Source organism: Podarcis pityusensis (genome assembly GCF_964106645.2).
Source record: "Podarcis pityusensis genome assembly, chromosome: 8".
NCBI lineage: Eukaryota > Metazoa > Chordata > Lepidosauria > Squamata > Lacertidae > Podarcis > Podarcis pityusensis.
Genome location: NC_138033.1, coordinates 53,913,359 through 53,928,252, shown reverse-complemented (window position 1 = coordinate 53,928,252; position 14,894 = coordinate 53,913,359). Strand labels below are relative to the sequence as shown.

Below are 14,894 nucleotides of genomic sequence, written 5' to 3'. Positions count from 1 at the left end.
ATAGGCTCTGAAATCTGCATATCCCACTCACTCTCAAAAGCAGTTGTACAGATCAAATTATTCACAAAAGAATCCAGATTTTTCTTCTTCTTCTGAATGTTAGAAGATAGTTTTGGTGGATGAGTGGAAACTTTTATTGTTGCAGAAGTTCTGACTGAGGAGGTTTGGGTTGCGGGGAGAGCCAATTTTGGCTGCTGTGGCATAATGTGAAATTTTAAGATTGGGAACATCTGTCATTTTAGGCTCTCCAACTTTGAGAGAATCATTTTTTTTTAAGCATTTAGGTCATCCTGTAGAAGGATTTGTATAATAGAAAACATATCCTGTTGCTGATGAGGATCACATTATATATCCTTTACTGTCACTCAGTGTTTAAGGAATGGTTGTTTTACCTGTTTTTATATAAGTAATATTTTAAAATTGTTTTTATAGCTGCAGTTTTTTACATTATTATTATTATTTTAATATTACATAATATAATATTATATTATTAACCCACCCTTCACACAGAAGTGTTGGGGTGGGTTGGACCAGTTTAAAATACAGCACTAGAAGCAGTTTAAAAACAAATTATGTACTTTTAAAAGTATTGACTATGGAATGCTAAGATACAGTGGTACCTCAGGTTAAGAACTTACCTAATTCGTTCTGGAGGTCTGTTCTTAACCTGAAACTGTTCTTAACCTGAAGCACCACTTTAGCTAATGGGGCCACCCGCTGCCACCGTGCCGCCAGAGCACGATTTCTGTTCTCATCCTGAAGCAAAGTTCTTAACCCGAGGTAATATTTCTGGGTTAGCGAAGTCTGTAACCTGAAGCATATGTAACCTGAAGCGTGTGTAACCCAAGGTACCACTGTATATTCATGGAGGAGAGGGCTATCAATGGCTACTAGCCATAATGGCTATGTTCTGCCACAACAGTTAAAGGTAACAATGCTTCTGAATACCAGTTGTTGGAAATTGCAGGAAGGGAGAGGGCTCTTGTTCTTGGGGGTCCTGCTTGGTCCCTGTGAGAATAGGATGCTTGGGCTAGATGGGCCTTTGGCTTGACCCAGCAGGCTCTTCTTATGTTCTTACAAATCTCTCTCTAAGGGTACATAAAGTGATGTTTCACTGACTGGCCCCAGGGGAACCTCCAGTTGCCCCCAAGGGTGTATCATGTGCATTGCTTGGAAGCCCTGCTTCTTGAGCTGATGGTTTCAAAATGAAAGAAGCTGGAAACTCCGTCCTCAAGAGTTATGACAAGTTATTTGGCAGCTCTTGTGAGGGCCTGTATTTTAATATGAGCGATTGGATTATTTCTAAAGAGGCTCCTTGTCCATAAAAGAGTTACGTTAATTGCCTGGGCTGTGGTAAAAAAAGAAAGAGAAGAAGAAGATCCAATTGAATTAAAGGCTTGAGATTGTTTATAGGAGTCAGTCGGACAACTTTGCCCCAGGGGCTGACAAGTAACAGAGATATTAAGCTTTAGAAATTACATAGGGGAGGAGGTATAATTGATCCAAAGAAGCCTTAGTAGTTTATATTAGATAAAGTTGAACTGATAAGCAAAAAGGTTAGAAGAGAGGAGCTTAATTGAAGCACATTTGGTCTGGGAAATGAGACGCTGCAGCAGAATGAGGTAGGAGAAAACTTCTGGCCTGCTGTGTCCTTCCTGTGGGTAAAGAAGGACAAATCCATGCATTTCAGCTTCTGATGTGGCCCATCTTCAGTTTGCCACATGCGTGCACCAGCTTGTGAATTTTTTCTACAGCCATCATGAAAATTCATGTAGCCGCAATGAGACACATCCCATTTAGATTCCTGTAATGTGCTCTACGTGGGGCTGCCTTTGAAAATCAGAAACTGCAACTGGCCCAAAGAGCTGCAGCCAGACTGTTGATCAGGGCTGGTTACAGGGAGTATATGACCAATGAAGGACTTTGGGTTTTTCAAATTTCAGCAGTGCCCTGTGCAATGCTAACCATTTGGCGTGCCCCCCCCCCCAGCCTCTCACACTCGGTTCTACAGCATTGTTTTGGCGCCCCCTGCAGCTCACCAGTCATGCCACTCTAAAACCGCTTCTGACACGACTCACTTGTTATAGCAGCTGCACTGGCAACTGGTCTGTCTCCAGGCCCAATTCAGACTGCCCTACCAGTTCAGTGAGATGGCAGGCAGCATTGGGATGAGATGTGGCAGGGAGCATCAGTATCGGGATGAGAAAAGGAAGGAGTGTGAAAATCAGCATCATTGGGAGTGGGGCTAGGCATTCAGGGGTGGGCAAGGCTCCACAAGTGCCTGCAGAACATCACAATAGGAAAGGACGGGGTGAGGCCCCATGAGTGCTTCTCCTAGAGGAAAAGTGCTTGCAGGGCATCACTATTGGAAGGGGGCTTCCCTGGGCCACCTCCAGGCATCAGAGGAGGAGGTGTGGCAGTGGGGTTGGTGTCATGGTGGAGCAGGAGGGGGTGGCAATCATCTGACAGCAGCCTGGCAGTGCCAAGTGTCAGCTGCCTGGTGGTGTCACCCTCAGGAGCCTGCTGCCTCACCTTGCCTCATGGACAGGCTGGTTCTGCCTATGAAGCCCTGTACAACTTAGGCTGTAAATTTCTGTGAGCCTTTATCTTGTTGGGCATAAGCAACCTTGCATGCCTCCAGCCAGTAGGAGGCAGGGACAGGACTAAGAGGTAGTCAGGGAATATGGAATGTGTGGCTTCCCACTGAACACCTAACCTCTGCCCCTTCCTCCTGCTCTCTCTCTTTCTTCTCCCTCTTTCCTCATACAGTGGTACCTCTGGTTGAGAACAGGATCTGTTCTGGAACCCTGTTCACAACCTGAAAGGGACACGACCTGTGTCTGCATGTCTGCACACACACAGGTCACAATTTGCCACTTCTGTGCATGCTCATGACGCCATTTTGTGCATCTGTGCGTGCGCGAGTGTCAAATCCCGGAATTAACCCTTTCCGGTACTTCTGGGTCGCCGCAGGACACAACCTGAAAAGATGTAACCTGAACCAAACGTAACAAGAGGTATGACTGTACAAGGATGCCATGAAAGTAGCTCCAGCCCATTTAACTTGCATGATTTCAACCATACACCATACAGGACGGGTATGGATTCTCTTGTGAGATCACACAGGAACTGAGATTGTCCCATGGCATCTCACAAGAGCATCCCTAGTAGTACTCCAAGAGTCCGCATGCCTTGCCCCCAAAAGCAAGGCAGAGAGCTTAAAAACACTCTTTATGATGGGTAATCCCAAGCAAACCTGCTGCACGCCAGCTCTGGGACTAGAGGGGGTGCTCTCTCTTCACCCCAGACTGGCTAGCTGTGGGATGGCTCCAAGGATAGCACAATTTTGACTATGCACGACTTTCATATATGCACATTAGCCGTATGGAACCCAGCTCTCCTGCGTGAAATGTGGGCACACTATAAGGCAACCAGTTTTTAGTTTTTAGTTTTTCAAGGTCACAATTCGTTTCATCCAGGCAAGCAAGAGGCATGATCCATGTTCAATGGCTCATAAATGAAAGAGATGTGGAAACAGTGGGCACAGATCTCATTGGGACCTTAGCAGCATTTGGGGTGGGGTGCTTCAGATATTGGCCTTCCAGTGCCAAAGGCTCATCTACATCTACCCAGGAAAAGAGGGAGGTGCAATGACTGAAGGGAAGATGTTTAAATACCACACCAGCCAATCAGATCAAATGTTTACTGTCATATAACTGGCCCACAAAACAACCAGAATGAATGCTTGGGTATAATCCAACCTCTGTGTAAAAAAAATTAGCATGAATCCTCAAAGATGGGTTGCATGGAGGAGCCCTCTTATGTCTTCTCATTGTGGGGCATGTATTATGCAATATAAGCCGTGGACCACAAGAGGGCACCCTTTCTCTACTCTCCCTTGCCAGCTTTCAGGATAACACCAATACCCAGAACCTGGCAACCTATAAGATAAGAATTAAAAGAGTATCTCTGATTGCCCTTCTCTCATCACCAAGCACATCTCAGCTGGCTCTCACACAGCTGGGATCAAGTGATCCTGACTCACAGGGTGAACATCTCTCGGATTCCATAGTTGTGACAAAACCATAATCTGATGAGGGTGGCTTTGCTGTCCCCAAAGCGTGAGTGGGGAGTCGCGTCCCCAGGAATCTACATGTACAGCAAGAACATCTGAAGAGAAGGAGCCTAAAGTTTCAATAAAAATTTAAAAGGGGGGGGGGGGTGGAATGAAGATAAGGAGCCTTCATTCTTTGTTTAATGATTTCAGCAGCCTGATTCATGTGCTATAAGACCTCATCTGCACTGTTAAAGCAGTAGCACACCACTTTAAAGGGTCATGATTTCCCCCAAAGAATCCCAGAAACTGTGGTAAGGTGTTGTTAGGAGACCATTATTCTCCTCCAAGAGCTACAATTCCCTAAGTTCCTTGGGAAGAGGGATTGACTGTTGACGAATTCTGTGAATTGTAGCTCTGAGAGAGGGGATAGGGGTCTCTTAACAACCTTGAATTTCAGGTAAAAAATTGAGTAACCTAGCTAAGTAGAATTGACAGATTCATCCATCCTCTACAAACTGGGTGTGTGTATCAACCACCAAGCCTCTTTGGGCTTGCAGATCAGAAGGTCAGCGGTCTGAATCCGTGCAATGGTGGTGAGCTCCCGTTGCTCTGTCCCAGCTCTTGCCAACCTAGCAGTTCAAAAGCACACCAGTGCAAGTAGGTAAATAGGTACCACTGTGGCGAGAAGGTAAACAGCATTTCCATGAGCTCTGGTACTTGTCACAATGTCCTGTTGCACCAGAAGCAGGTGTTGTTGTTGTTTTAATTTATATACCACCCTACACTTGGAGGTCTCAGGGCAGTTCACAGAATAAAATCAAAATAGAAAACCACAAAATACATAATCAAAAAACAACAACCCAATAACCCTCCCCCCAAAAAAACACATTTTAAAAGGGCATAGGATCCTCACAACATTTAAAGTAAGACAATCAACAAACCTAGACAGGAGCCACTCGTTGGAAAGGCCATGATCTCAGAAATATTTGCAGCAATATTCATTGGCAACCAAATTGTCCGGTGCTTTTCTGATACAAAGACAAAAATAGCTTTGAAATAAGAGTGGGAGGGAAAATTAGCTTTGGTTGTTGAGCAGATGTCATGCTGGCAACATGACCCGGAAAGCTGTCTGTGGACAAACGCTGGCTCCCTTGGCCTGAAAAGCGAGATGAGCGCCACACCCCATATTCGCCTTTGACTGGACTTAACCATTCAGGGGTCCTTTACCTTTACCTTACTGACTGCTATCTGTTTATCATGTAAAAATTTTTCTGTCTGCAGGTTCTTTTGTATCTCAAGAAACAAGAAGCAATTAAAGCCCCCCGCTGCAGGCTCCCCCCCCATGAAATATGCAGTTGAAGGACCAAGTCGTAGTGAACTCCGTAAGGCTTGCTTCCGAGTAAACATATGCAGGACCAGGCTTCAAAGCATACTGGCTGCCTTTTGATCAAATTAAATGTCTGTGTTTGCATTTTGGCTTAATGAAATGTCAGGTTAACTTCCCTCCTAATGAAATGTCCACATTTTCAAGCAGATGGCAAACACACCTCCTTAATGTCACAAGAGGTTTGGCTTCTGACTTCCTGCAAATAGTAATCGAGGGTGAGACTCTTAAGCGCTCACAGCCTGCTACAGTGCGACCCGAGAGGGAGGATTTCTTTAGAATTATTATTATTATTATTATTTTACAACTTGGGCTTTTTTCACTTTGGCTTTAAAAGTAATGGATGAAATGGATGAAAAAAGGTCACTGAAATGAAATAGCTCCTCTATTGGCAGGGCAGCTGACCATCAGGCAAAATTTGGTTAGGATATCTTACCCTTTTTTTTTGCAAACCTTAGCTGGCTGGAGAACTGCATTGCAAAATTCTGGAAGTGTGAGAAGGAGGAGGAAGTTGTAAACAGGGTGCAACCATAAGACATATCAGTCTAACATCAAAGAGATAGGGAGGTCAGCTGAGAGGTTAAAGGCACAGGGACAGTCTGGGAATCTGGAGGTCCCTCACTCTGTCTTTGGTTCCCAAATACAGAGGAACACCTCATTTCAACAATTATAAAAAATGATTCAGAAACCATTTGGAGTTTTTCATCTATGGAGACACTGCATCATTTAGATGTTTATTTAAAAAGCACATAAAACCCACAAACTTTGAAGAGGAAACACCATACATAAACAGGAAACCATAAAGCAAATGGAAACAATATAGCAACCTTATTTGTTAATTTGAAAGGCAATATCCTACCTATGGCTTATCGATTGCATTTTACTGTTTAGATTGTATAGATTTTACTGTATAGATGGCATTTTACTGTTTTCCCCTGATATTTGTTGTTTAGGACCCAGAAACTCAGATATTCTCTGCAAGAGTTCTGTTCAAATGAACCCCTATGTTTTCCCACCCACCTTCTCCCAACAGAGCTTCTTTAAACTCATGTGCAATTCCAGAAATGTAAGTAGCTTCACTTCTGCAATTATAGACATAACTCTAGTAAAAGTACATTTCCTCCTTCACTGAATTCTTGCTTGCTTTGCACACATGTGGCTATCAGCCCTATTTCCTTGCACTTAGCATTGGACTACAGTCCAACACAAGATTAACCCTGGAAGCTGGTCCATTAGGTCACTGCCGTACCAGCCACAGTGTGCCCTCAGCCAGCCCCCACCTGCCTGCCTTCTTGCAGTTAGTCCAGAGGGTGGCACTGACCACCAGCTTCCTCCTCCTTAGTCTCAGTGTTGCCTCTTGTAGAACTCATCAGGGAGGTGGATGGAAACAATACTAGACTTATCTGGCTCTAGGTTGTCATTGGCTCTGGCGCCACCTACTGTTGGGCTCCTGCCTTACACCCTACCAGCCCCAATAAGCACCAGCCACTATGTTTAAATCCAAAGGGGATGTCTTACTCAATGGATGCTGCACAACATGGACCCAAACTTTTGAAAGGGATACCATTTTCTGTCTACAAAAAGCCGTACTCTAGAGTAGGGATGGGAGGATATGTCAGTTTTAATTTTCTAAGTTTATTGTTTTTCCTATCTTAAATTCAGTTCTCCACATTTTGCAGCAATTCGCGACTCACTCAAAAAAATCCTAACACAAATTCATCACTCTTTTAGAGCTAATTTCTCCTGATAAACGCTTTTTGTTTTTTGGCACGCAACTTTTACTAATATTTACATTTCTGCAAGCACTTTCACCTGGTAAAATGCACTTTCGTATGTTATTTTCTTCAGCATGTCCATTTCTATCCACACTTACCCCAAATATATGCATTTTTTTAAAAAAAACATTGGTTGGAGAACTGCATTGCAAAATTCAGGTAAGAGTGGCATTTGAAGGAAAGCTGTGTTTTGGTTTGGATATTGTTTTGGAAAGTGCAAAATTGATCAAATTTTCTAATGTCTCCTTTATCTCTACTCTAGACCACTTAGTTTTTGTATGTGATGCCTTTCTACTCCTCTTTTCCACCTTGGAGCAGCATCCACAGATTTAAAATAAAGTAGCCAGGCCCTAATTAGCTTCAGAAATTGCACCAATCCATACACCTTCAGTCCACTTTCTCTCCTGAGCATCTAAGGAGTAAACATTCGTTACACAGTTGCTGAATCTACAGCTCTAATTTTTTAAACACTGAACTAGTACCAGTCACACACGAAAGCCTATAGCAGCAGATCCAGCTCTTATTTTAAGCACAAAGCCAACCATATGCACCATCATGTGCAAATAAACCATATTATTTTATTTTTAATTTATTTTCTATAATAGTCACATAGTTTCCACTCCAGAAGACCGCTTCCAACCAAGGTGGCCAGATAAGGACAAGACAGGCATTTGTTAGGTTAAGATAGACAACACTAGGCAATATTTTGTAGAGTGCAAAAATATTGTAAAATGGCTTTTCAGTATAGTTACAAGGCCAAAATCCCCTGAGTGAGCACATTCCCCTTTCTGAACACACACACATTTATTCTATAGACAAATGTACTCTGCTGAAGAACCTTCAAAGATAGTTAGCTGGCTGGTAAAATAGCCTGTGATGATACTATCAGACCAGCTAGTATGATGTCGTGATTAGATCTCCTGAATTAAATAAATAAATAAAGACAAATTCAGCTCCTTGAGGATGGGGTTACAGATCTGTATCAGTGTTTGGAGGATTTTCTCTTCTCAATCTATACACCCTCCTCTTCTACCATCTCCCCAGTTGAAGTTAACCCCAGGACACAGGCCAAGAAAGATATCAGAAGAGCTACCGTACATGCACGTCTGGTTTCTCAGTAGGTACAATGCAGACATAGTCAATTGGGAAATGATCCTCAAGAGGGCCACAAATGGAATAACAGTGAGGAGCAAAATTATGACTATTTTGGGGACTGATACAGTCTTTGTACAGCTGTCCCAGAACGTTGAGGGTGTCATCTGATCAGTCAACACATCAAGTGTCCAATTGGAAGACTCACTGCTGGTTTTGGCATGGGAGTGAGGTGGTTCCCAAGCAAGGACCTTCTCTTACCTTCTTCCTGCTTAAGTGAGGGATAAAAGAGTACAGTCCACCAGATTTCTCCCATATTACAGCCATGATGTGCTTTCCTTTTTCCAAAGGAAGGGGGGGGGGGTCAATCAAGGTGGTCATCCAATAGACCAATCAGTACACAGAACTGAAATCAGATACTAATTCAGAGAAGGGAAGAGGAAGGTGGAGGAAGGCATAGACTCTGGGGGTAGAATGAAGGGGCAGACAAGGACAACTATAAAAATGGAGATAGCATAATCTTCGTTCTGATACATAGGTCACCCCAAATGCAAGGTCCAACCCTATTAATTTATGATCTTACATTTCCACTTCTGCTCCAAAAGGCCAAGTTAGCTTAGAGCAACCTGTTTGCTACTTAACCCGAGTGGTGCCTTGGGTTAAGTACTTATTTCGTTCCAGAGGTTCATTTTTAACCGGAAACTGTTCTTAAGCTGAAGCACCACTTTAGCTAATGGGGCCTGCCGCTGCCACCGCGCCGCTGGAGCATGATTTCTGTTCTCATCCTGAAGCAAAGTACTTAACCCAAGGTACTATTTCTGGGTTAGTGGAGTCTGTAACCTGAAACGTATGCAACCTGAAGCGTATGTAACCCAAGGTACCACTGTAGTTATTAATTGTTTGGAAACATTTGCCACAAAGGCAGGGTGGGAGTGGGGAATCAATGGCATTCTTTCCAAGAGAGTAACCATTGTATTGCATTTTGCCTCAGTGCAAGCAGCCCAATAAAACAGGGGTGCAATTAATGCAGCCCAAGTGATAAAAATAAAAATAATAAATAGAATAATTGACTCATTAAAACTAGTTGGATAATTTTTTAAGCAATTAATTTTTTTTATCTTTGCCTTCTCTGATAAAAATTTAAAAACGGCATATTTTTTTTTAAAAAAGAAGAAAATCCGTATGTTCTTTATATTAAAAATAAAATACAAAACATCAACACATACACACAAATATATTCGGCCTTTTAGATTCAGTCTTCTTTTTTATCAGAGACACTGACAATGGAATGGTCATCATCACTGGCCTGAGGACAAACTTTATTCCTTGGCACCGAGGCAATCTCTGAAACTGGGGTTTTCACAGCCGGAGTGCTGCAAGTCAATTCTGTCTCTGGAAATATTTGGCAACGTTGTAGCTCGAGGTATGTTGTGAACAGTTTGGCGTATTCGGGATGTTTAAGAGCAAAATCCTTGAACTCTTCTGAAAATCAAGAAGCACAAGAAGTTATTTCTAACACTGGGGGAGTTTGGGCATTGCGTTAAACCATAGCTTTAGCATGAGCTTCTGCTTTTGCTGAGGTGCACCTCATCATGTCGTCTGGACTGATAGCCCGTGGTTTGACTGAGACTAGCCAACTGCAAAACATGTACTGGGAAATTGGATTGTTTAAACAAACCACAGTTAATATTAAACCACAGTGTTAGGTTCAGACAAAAGTCTACTGTCCATGTTTCCATGTCAGGGTAAACTGGCTCCGTTCAGGTGCTCCAGTTAGGAGCTTCTGAGTGAAACCCATCTGAGTGACTGGGCCTTCCTTTTGGCACTAAATTCAAAAGCTGCTAATTGCAAGCTCTACTTGTTAAGGAACAATTGAGATTGCACTTTAAGTCTTCCAATTGTTCTTTTTCGGCCGCAGTTTTACCTCCCTGACACCTGACTCCCCATGACATCAGATGTGGGGCAGCTAGGCTTGGCTGGGGGGAAAGCAGCCTCGCAGGGCAAATAAATACCTCTGAGAACCCCAATTTGGCCTGGAGGTTCCTCCCCTCTGCACTAAACTATGATTAAGGGTACGTCTAGATAAGCCTTTCTGTATCTGTGGGTCCTCAGATGTTGTTGAACTACAACTCCCATCACCCCTAGCTAGCAGGGCCAGAGCTCAGGGATGATGGGAGTTGTAGTCCAACAACATGTGGGGACCCACGGGTTGAGAACCGCTGGTCTAGATAGACCATTTACTGCACATTCAATCTGAGTTGTTTGCAAGGAGATTAGACGCCACTGGCTCTTTAAAGAGCCTTCATTCTCATTTGCTTGCAGGGAGGTTAGATGACGTTGCGGGTGTTGCCCCCACACTTTCCAGAGCCATTTCCCCACCACTTTCCATGTCACAAAAAGTTGAATCTTTTGCGAAAGGGAGTTGGTTGCTCAATACCACCAAAACCACTCTAAATGTACAACTTGAATCCCACCTGAAAAGAGCAACAGACTGGAAGCGCGGGAACCGTGATATCCGAAAATGATAGTTAATTACAACTTTTAGGGGGCACCATACTTACAACAATAAATGCTTAGAGGGCTGCAGTTACACTACAGATGTAAAAGGAGGTCCACCTTGTTGAGCTATCATTGGTTTCTGAACAGAAATACTGGGACTGTAGGTAAAACCTAAGGATTCACCCAGTCAACTTGGCATCCTCAGGTCCAGACAACAATTCCCAAGGAAGCAATGACACTTTTGGCTTGGCGACACTTACCATAGGAGAGCTTTTTAGAGTTGTCAGCATCTATTTCCTTGAACAGATTAGAAACGTCGAGGCTAGGAAGCCCAAGCGCTGAACGCATAATTAAGCTAAATTCGTCTTCGTTTATGATGCCATCTTCATCGACGTCAAAGAGCTGGAGAAAAGAGGCACGTGTTGATGTTTCGCAATGGGAACTGTTGTTACATTGGGAACAGCCAAAAGGGCTTTACAGTTAAATAAGTCAAGGGAATTACAGAGGAACCCTCAACAGATGGAGGGTGGTGGCATGGCACATCAAGGGAGGGTTAGGAATTTGAGCAAACCATACATCACTGTGTAAAGTAATGTGAGATGGGCACTCTTGATAAGGCTGCAGTTTAGATAAAGAGACTAGATCAACAGACTAGATAAATATAAGCATTTGCTAATTCATTTAATGCATGAGCTTTCTTGAAATGAATCATTTAATCAATAAGATAAATATTTTACAAAATAAATTAAAGGAAAACAATGCCATATGGAGGCATTAGGCATTTTCTATTTCATCAGGAAACTCTGGCTGTATCTACACGCTGCAGCTTCTGTGAAATAATTTAGATTTTAAAAACTCCCCCCCTTAGTTTGCAGCAATCTATCTGTTATATACTGAGTTGAATAGGATCCAAAAGGCAGCAGTCTGATTGGTCCTAGAACAATAGGATTCAGAATGCAGCTGAATAAAGAGCTTGAAATCCACTCTCGACTCCGAGTATATTTCACTATCTTTTTAAAAATATTAAACCTATTGACAATAATGGCCATGGCTACTCTACTAAGTCCATTGATTTCAATGGGCCTACTCTGAGCAGTACTTTGTTAGAGCCCCCCCCCATGGATTTTGAAAGTTTATATGTATAGCGGAACTCTTTTTGGAGTTAAGATGCTAAGCTTGAGGACTTACCTGAAATGCCATTTGAATGGTCTGTTCTGTGTTGGCAGGGTTGCAAACCACGGACAAACCAATAACGTACTCTCTGAAGTCTATGGTACCATCTCCATTCTGTAAGAAATGCAGGGCAACATTCAAAGGGCATGTGCTGCTCTCCCCTCCCTGACATTGTTGGGCCACATTCACAGCATACATTTAAAGCACTATGACGCCACTCTAATCAGCCATGGCTTCCCCCAAAGGATTATGGAAGCCGTAGTTTGTTGAGGGTGCTGGGAGTTGTTAGGGGACCCCTATTCCCCTCACAGAGCTACAGTTCCAAAAAAATGATCAACCATCAATTCATCTTCACAGAGAATTCTACTTGTCACACCACACCCTACAGAATATCACAGAAAATGGGTGTTTTCTGCTGTTGCCCCTCTTCTGTGGAATGCCCTCCCCTCTGTTATATACATAAAACGACAACCACCAGCTGCTTAGACATCTTGTGATGATTTATCTTTTCATCCAGGCTTTCCCTGACCCATAAGAGTGGACTGCTTAATATGTTTTGGGTCTTATACATTTCTTAGGGTTGCCATATTTCAAGGGGTAAAAAATAGGGACACAAAAAGTTGTTGAGCTTTTTTAGGGCAATTGCGCCCGTGCCAGAGCCTGAACCAGAGCTGCTGGTGCACACACACACACAACCAAAATCCTAGACATTTGTTTAAAGTGTAAAATTCCCCCCAGATGTGCATGAAGGACCCCCAAAATAGGACATGTCTGGAAATTCCCAGACGTATGGGAACCCTAACATTTCTGCTTATTTTGCTTTAATATGCATTTATTTATTTATCTTACAAACTATATCCTTTATGTAAATATTTATATGTGTAGTGTATGTGTGTGTTTCTCTCTGTGTGTATGCACCCACACACAATATTCTAGTGCAAGGAGCAGGCTTCATTTCAAGCCACTGGCTATATCATCTGAAAGAGGCTGGCATACCAGCCCTCAGAGACTGGCCAGTTTCCAGACTTTAAGGCAGAGGAAGGGATGGGCTCTGCCTTAAAAGAATGGAATGTGTGCAAACTGGAATTAGCACATTTAACTGCCTCCCTCCCACCCCAATCTGCATCCCCAGTAAGGGGAGAAAAAAGTATTTCTACTCTTGGGAGCGGGGAGAGAACAGGCTTGCAAAGACAAATAAAAGTTATTTTATTTGTTAATGTAGCAAAGATCACAAGCCTAGATTAGTATTTTCTCTTCTTTCCTGCCTCCTGTATTAAAAATAAAGGATGGGTTTGTAGCATACTGGTACTAGTGTGTTGGGTTGGCATCAAAAGTCGATGTCAATAGATACCTGCCAAATCCCTTTTGCCATTACCATCATGGAAGAATTAGCCAATTTTCGTTTCTCCTATTTCTAGTCTTAAAGTGAAATTCTCTGCACCACTGCAGCAATCTGCAAATTTCCTTTTCAATAATCTTCTATAAATTCACCAGCATTTAGTGTGAATTCCTCCTGGTAAACATGCAGTTTTGACTAATATACACATTTCTGACAGGCAATGGAATAATAACATGCAATTTTGTGTGTTATCTTCAATAATGCTTGCATTTTTATGTTCTCATGGATGCAAATATGAAAGTTGCAGGGAAAGTATGCAGAAAATGCCCAGTGAAGCTTCATGAGCTAAAGAGAGGTTAACTGTCAAAACTGAAAACACAATGAACCTTCATTCCTCCTATATGCATATAAATGTAAGGCAACTGTCATGCTGCAGTTCACCTGCCTGCCAACAGGTGGCAGGCAGGTGAGCAAGCAAGCTGTGTGGGTAGGAGGAGGCCCAGGTGAGCATTTTAACAGAAAGGGGGACACACTTCAAAGAGTGATATGGCAAACTGCTCTTTGAATCTTGCCCCTCTTCTTTAAAAAGGGGTGAGGTTGCAGCAAGTGGTCGGGGGAGGGCTTGAAGTGAGGTATTAGGGGATAGGCAAGGGGTGGGTGATGTGTAAATGGAAGTGAGTTGACAAAGAGCTTGGTGGGCAGGCAGGGTTGGCAATTGGAGTGAGAAGTAATCATAATTAAAATGATTTTGAGTGTTGTTGCTTTTAGCACCTTTGATAGAGCAAACATACACTTGGAACTTCCTAGAGATGGAGTGCATGTTGCGAAGACAGCTAAGTCAGTGATTATTCCCCCACTCCGCCATCACCTACTTTTCCAGTTCCAAATGGCCCCCTCCTAAAACAGCTCCTCTTTACGAAAAGAAAAGAAAAATAGCCAGCAAGGATTGGCTGTGCACATCATACAATGTTTACAGAGGCCCTCCCAGGCCAGCTGCAGCTATTCAAATAACACCATTCCAAAAACCAATATGAAGAACAACGGACATGGTAGGGCGTTCCCACTTTGGGTGGGGAGATGAGCCATGCCAAAAATAGGTGTCTGGGTTTCTTAATTTGAGAAAGGGCTTGCCAAGAAAATATGAATCATCTCTGCACACTCCGTTTACTAAACACGCAAACACCTGGGTTTAGGTCTGAAAAAGAAAAGGAGGAGAGCCAGGATTCAACATAAAGTCAGAACTGGTAACATGGTGGAAAGATGAAGAGGTGGTTTTAGAAGAGGTGCAAACCTGGGGCATGTACAAGAAAGGGAGAAGAGAAGTTACAATGTGGAGTTCACTGTTCTCTCTCTGTGTGTGTTCTCTCTGTCTGTGCACCTCTTTTCCTTCTCCCCCATCCTCAAAGGTAGAAGGTCAAATACGTAGACAGGCGATGTTGCTGCATATTGCGATGCCAATGTGGTGCCATGGAGAAAGGACCTGGTTTGGTATAAGGCACCTGGCTTCCTTTGTTCATATATGGACAAGGCTATAGCTCAGTGGCAGAGCATCTCTGCATGCAGAAGGTGAAAGAT

At 43.0% G+C, this 14,894-nt stretch overlaps 1 protein-coding gene and 1 long non-coding RNA gene across 2 annotated transcripts in view; both read right to left on the bottom strand.

The window, feature by feature from the left end:
- Positions 1–6,139: 6,139 nt before the first annotated feature.
- The window catches only part of LOC308483058, a 229,625-nt gene continuing 220,870 nt past the window's right edge, over positions 6,140–14,894 (bottom strand). Inside the window, exon 2 of the long non-coding RNA XR_013989572.1 lies at positions 6,140–7,399. This is a non-coding gene — a long non-coding RNA (uncharacterized lncRNA). The remainder of the gene's footprint in view (positions 7,400–14,894) is intronic.
- The window catches only part of LPCAT2 (lysophosphatidylcholine acyltransferase 2), a 36,260-nt gene continuing 27,505 nt past the window's right edge, over positions 6,140–14,894 (bottom strand). The window contains exons 12-14 of the mRNA XM_081016584.1: positions 11,996–12,094; positions 11,068–11,209; positions 6,140–9,790 (exon numbers count right to left, since the gene is read on the bottom strand). Coding sequence (XP_080872710.1) covers positions 9,561–9,790; positions 11,068–11,209; positions 11,996–12,094 — 471 coding nt within the window. The 3' untranslated portion in view covers positions 6,140–9,560. The remainder of the gene's footprint in view (positions 9,791–11,067; positions 11,210–11,995; positions 12,095–14,894) is intronic.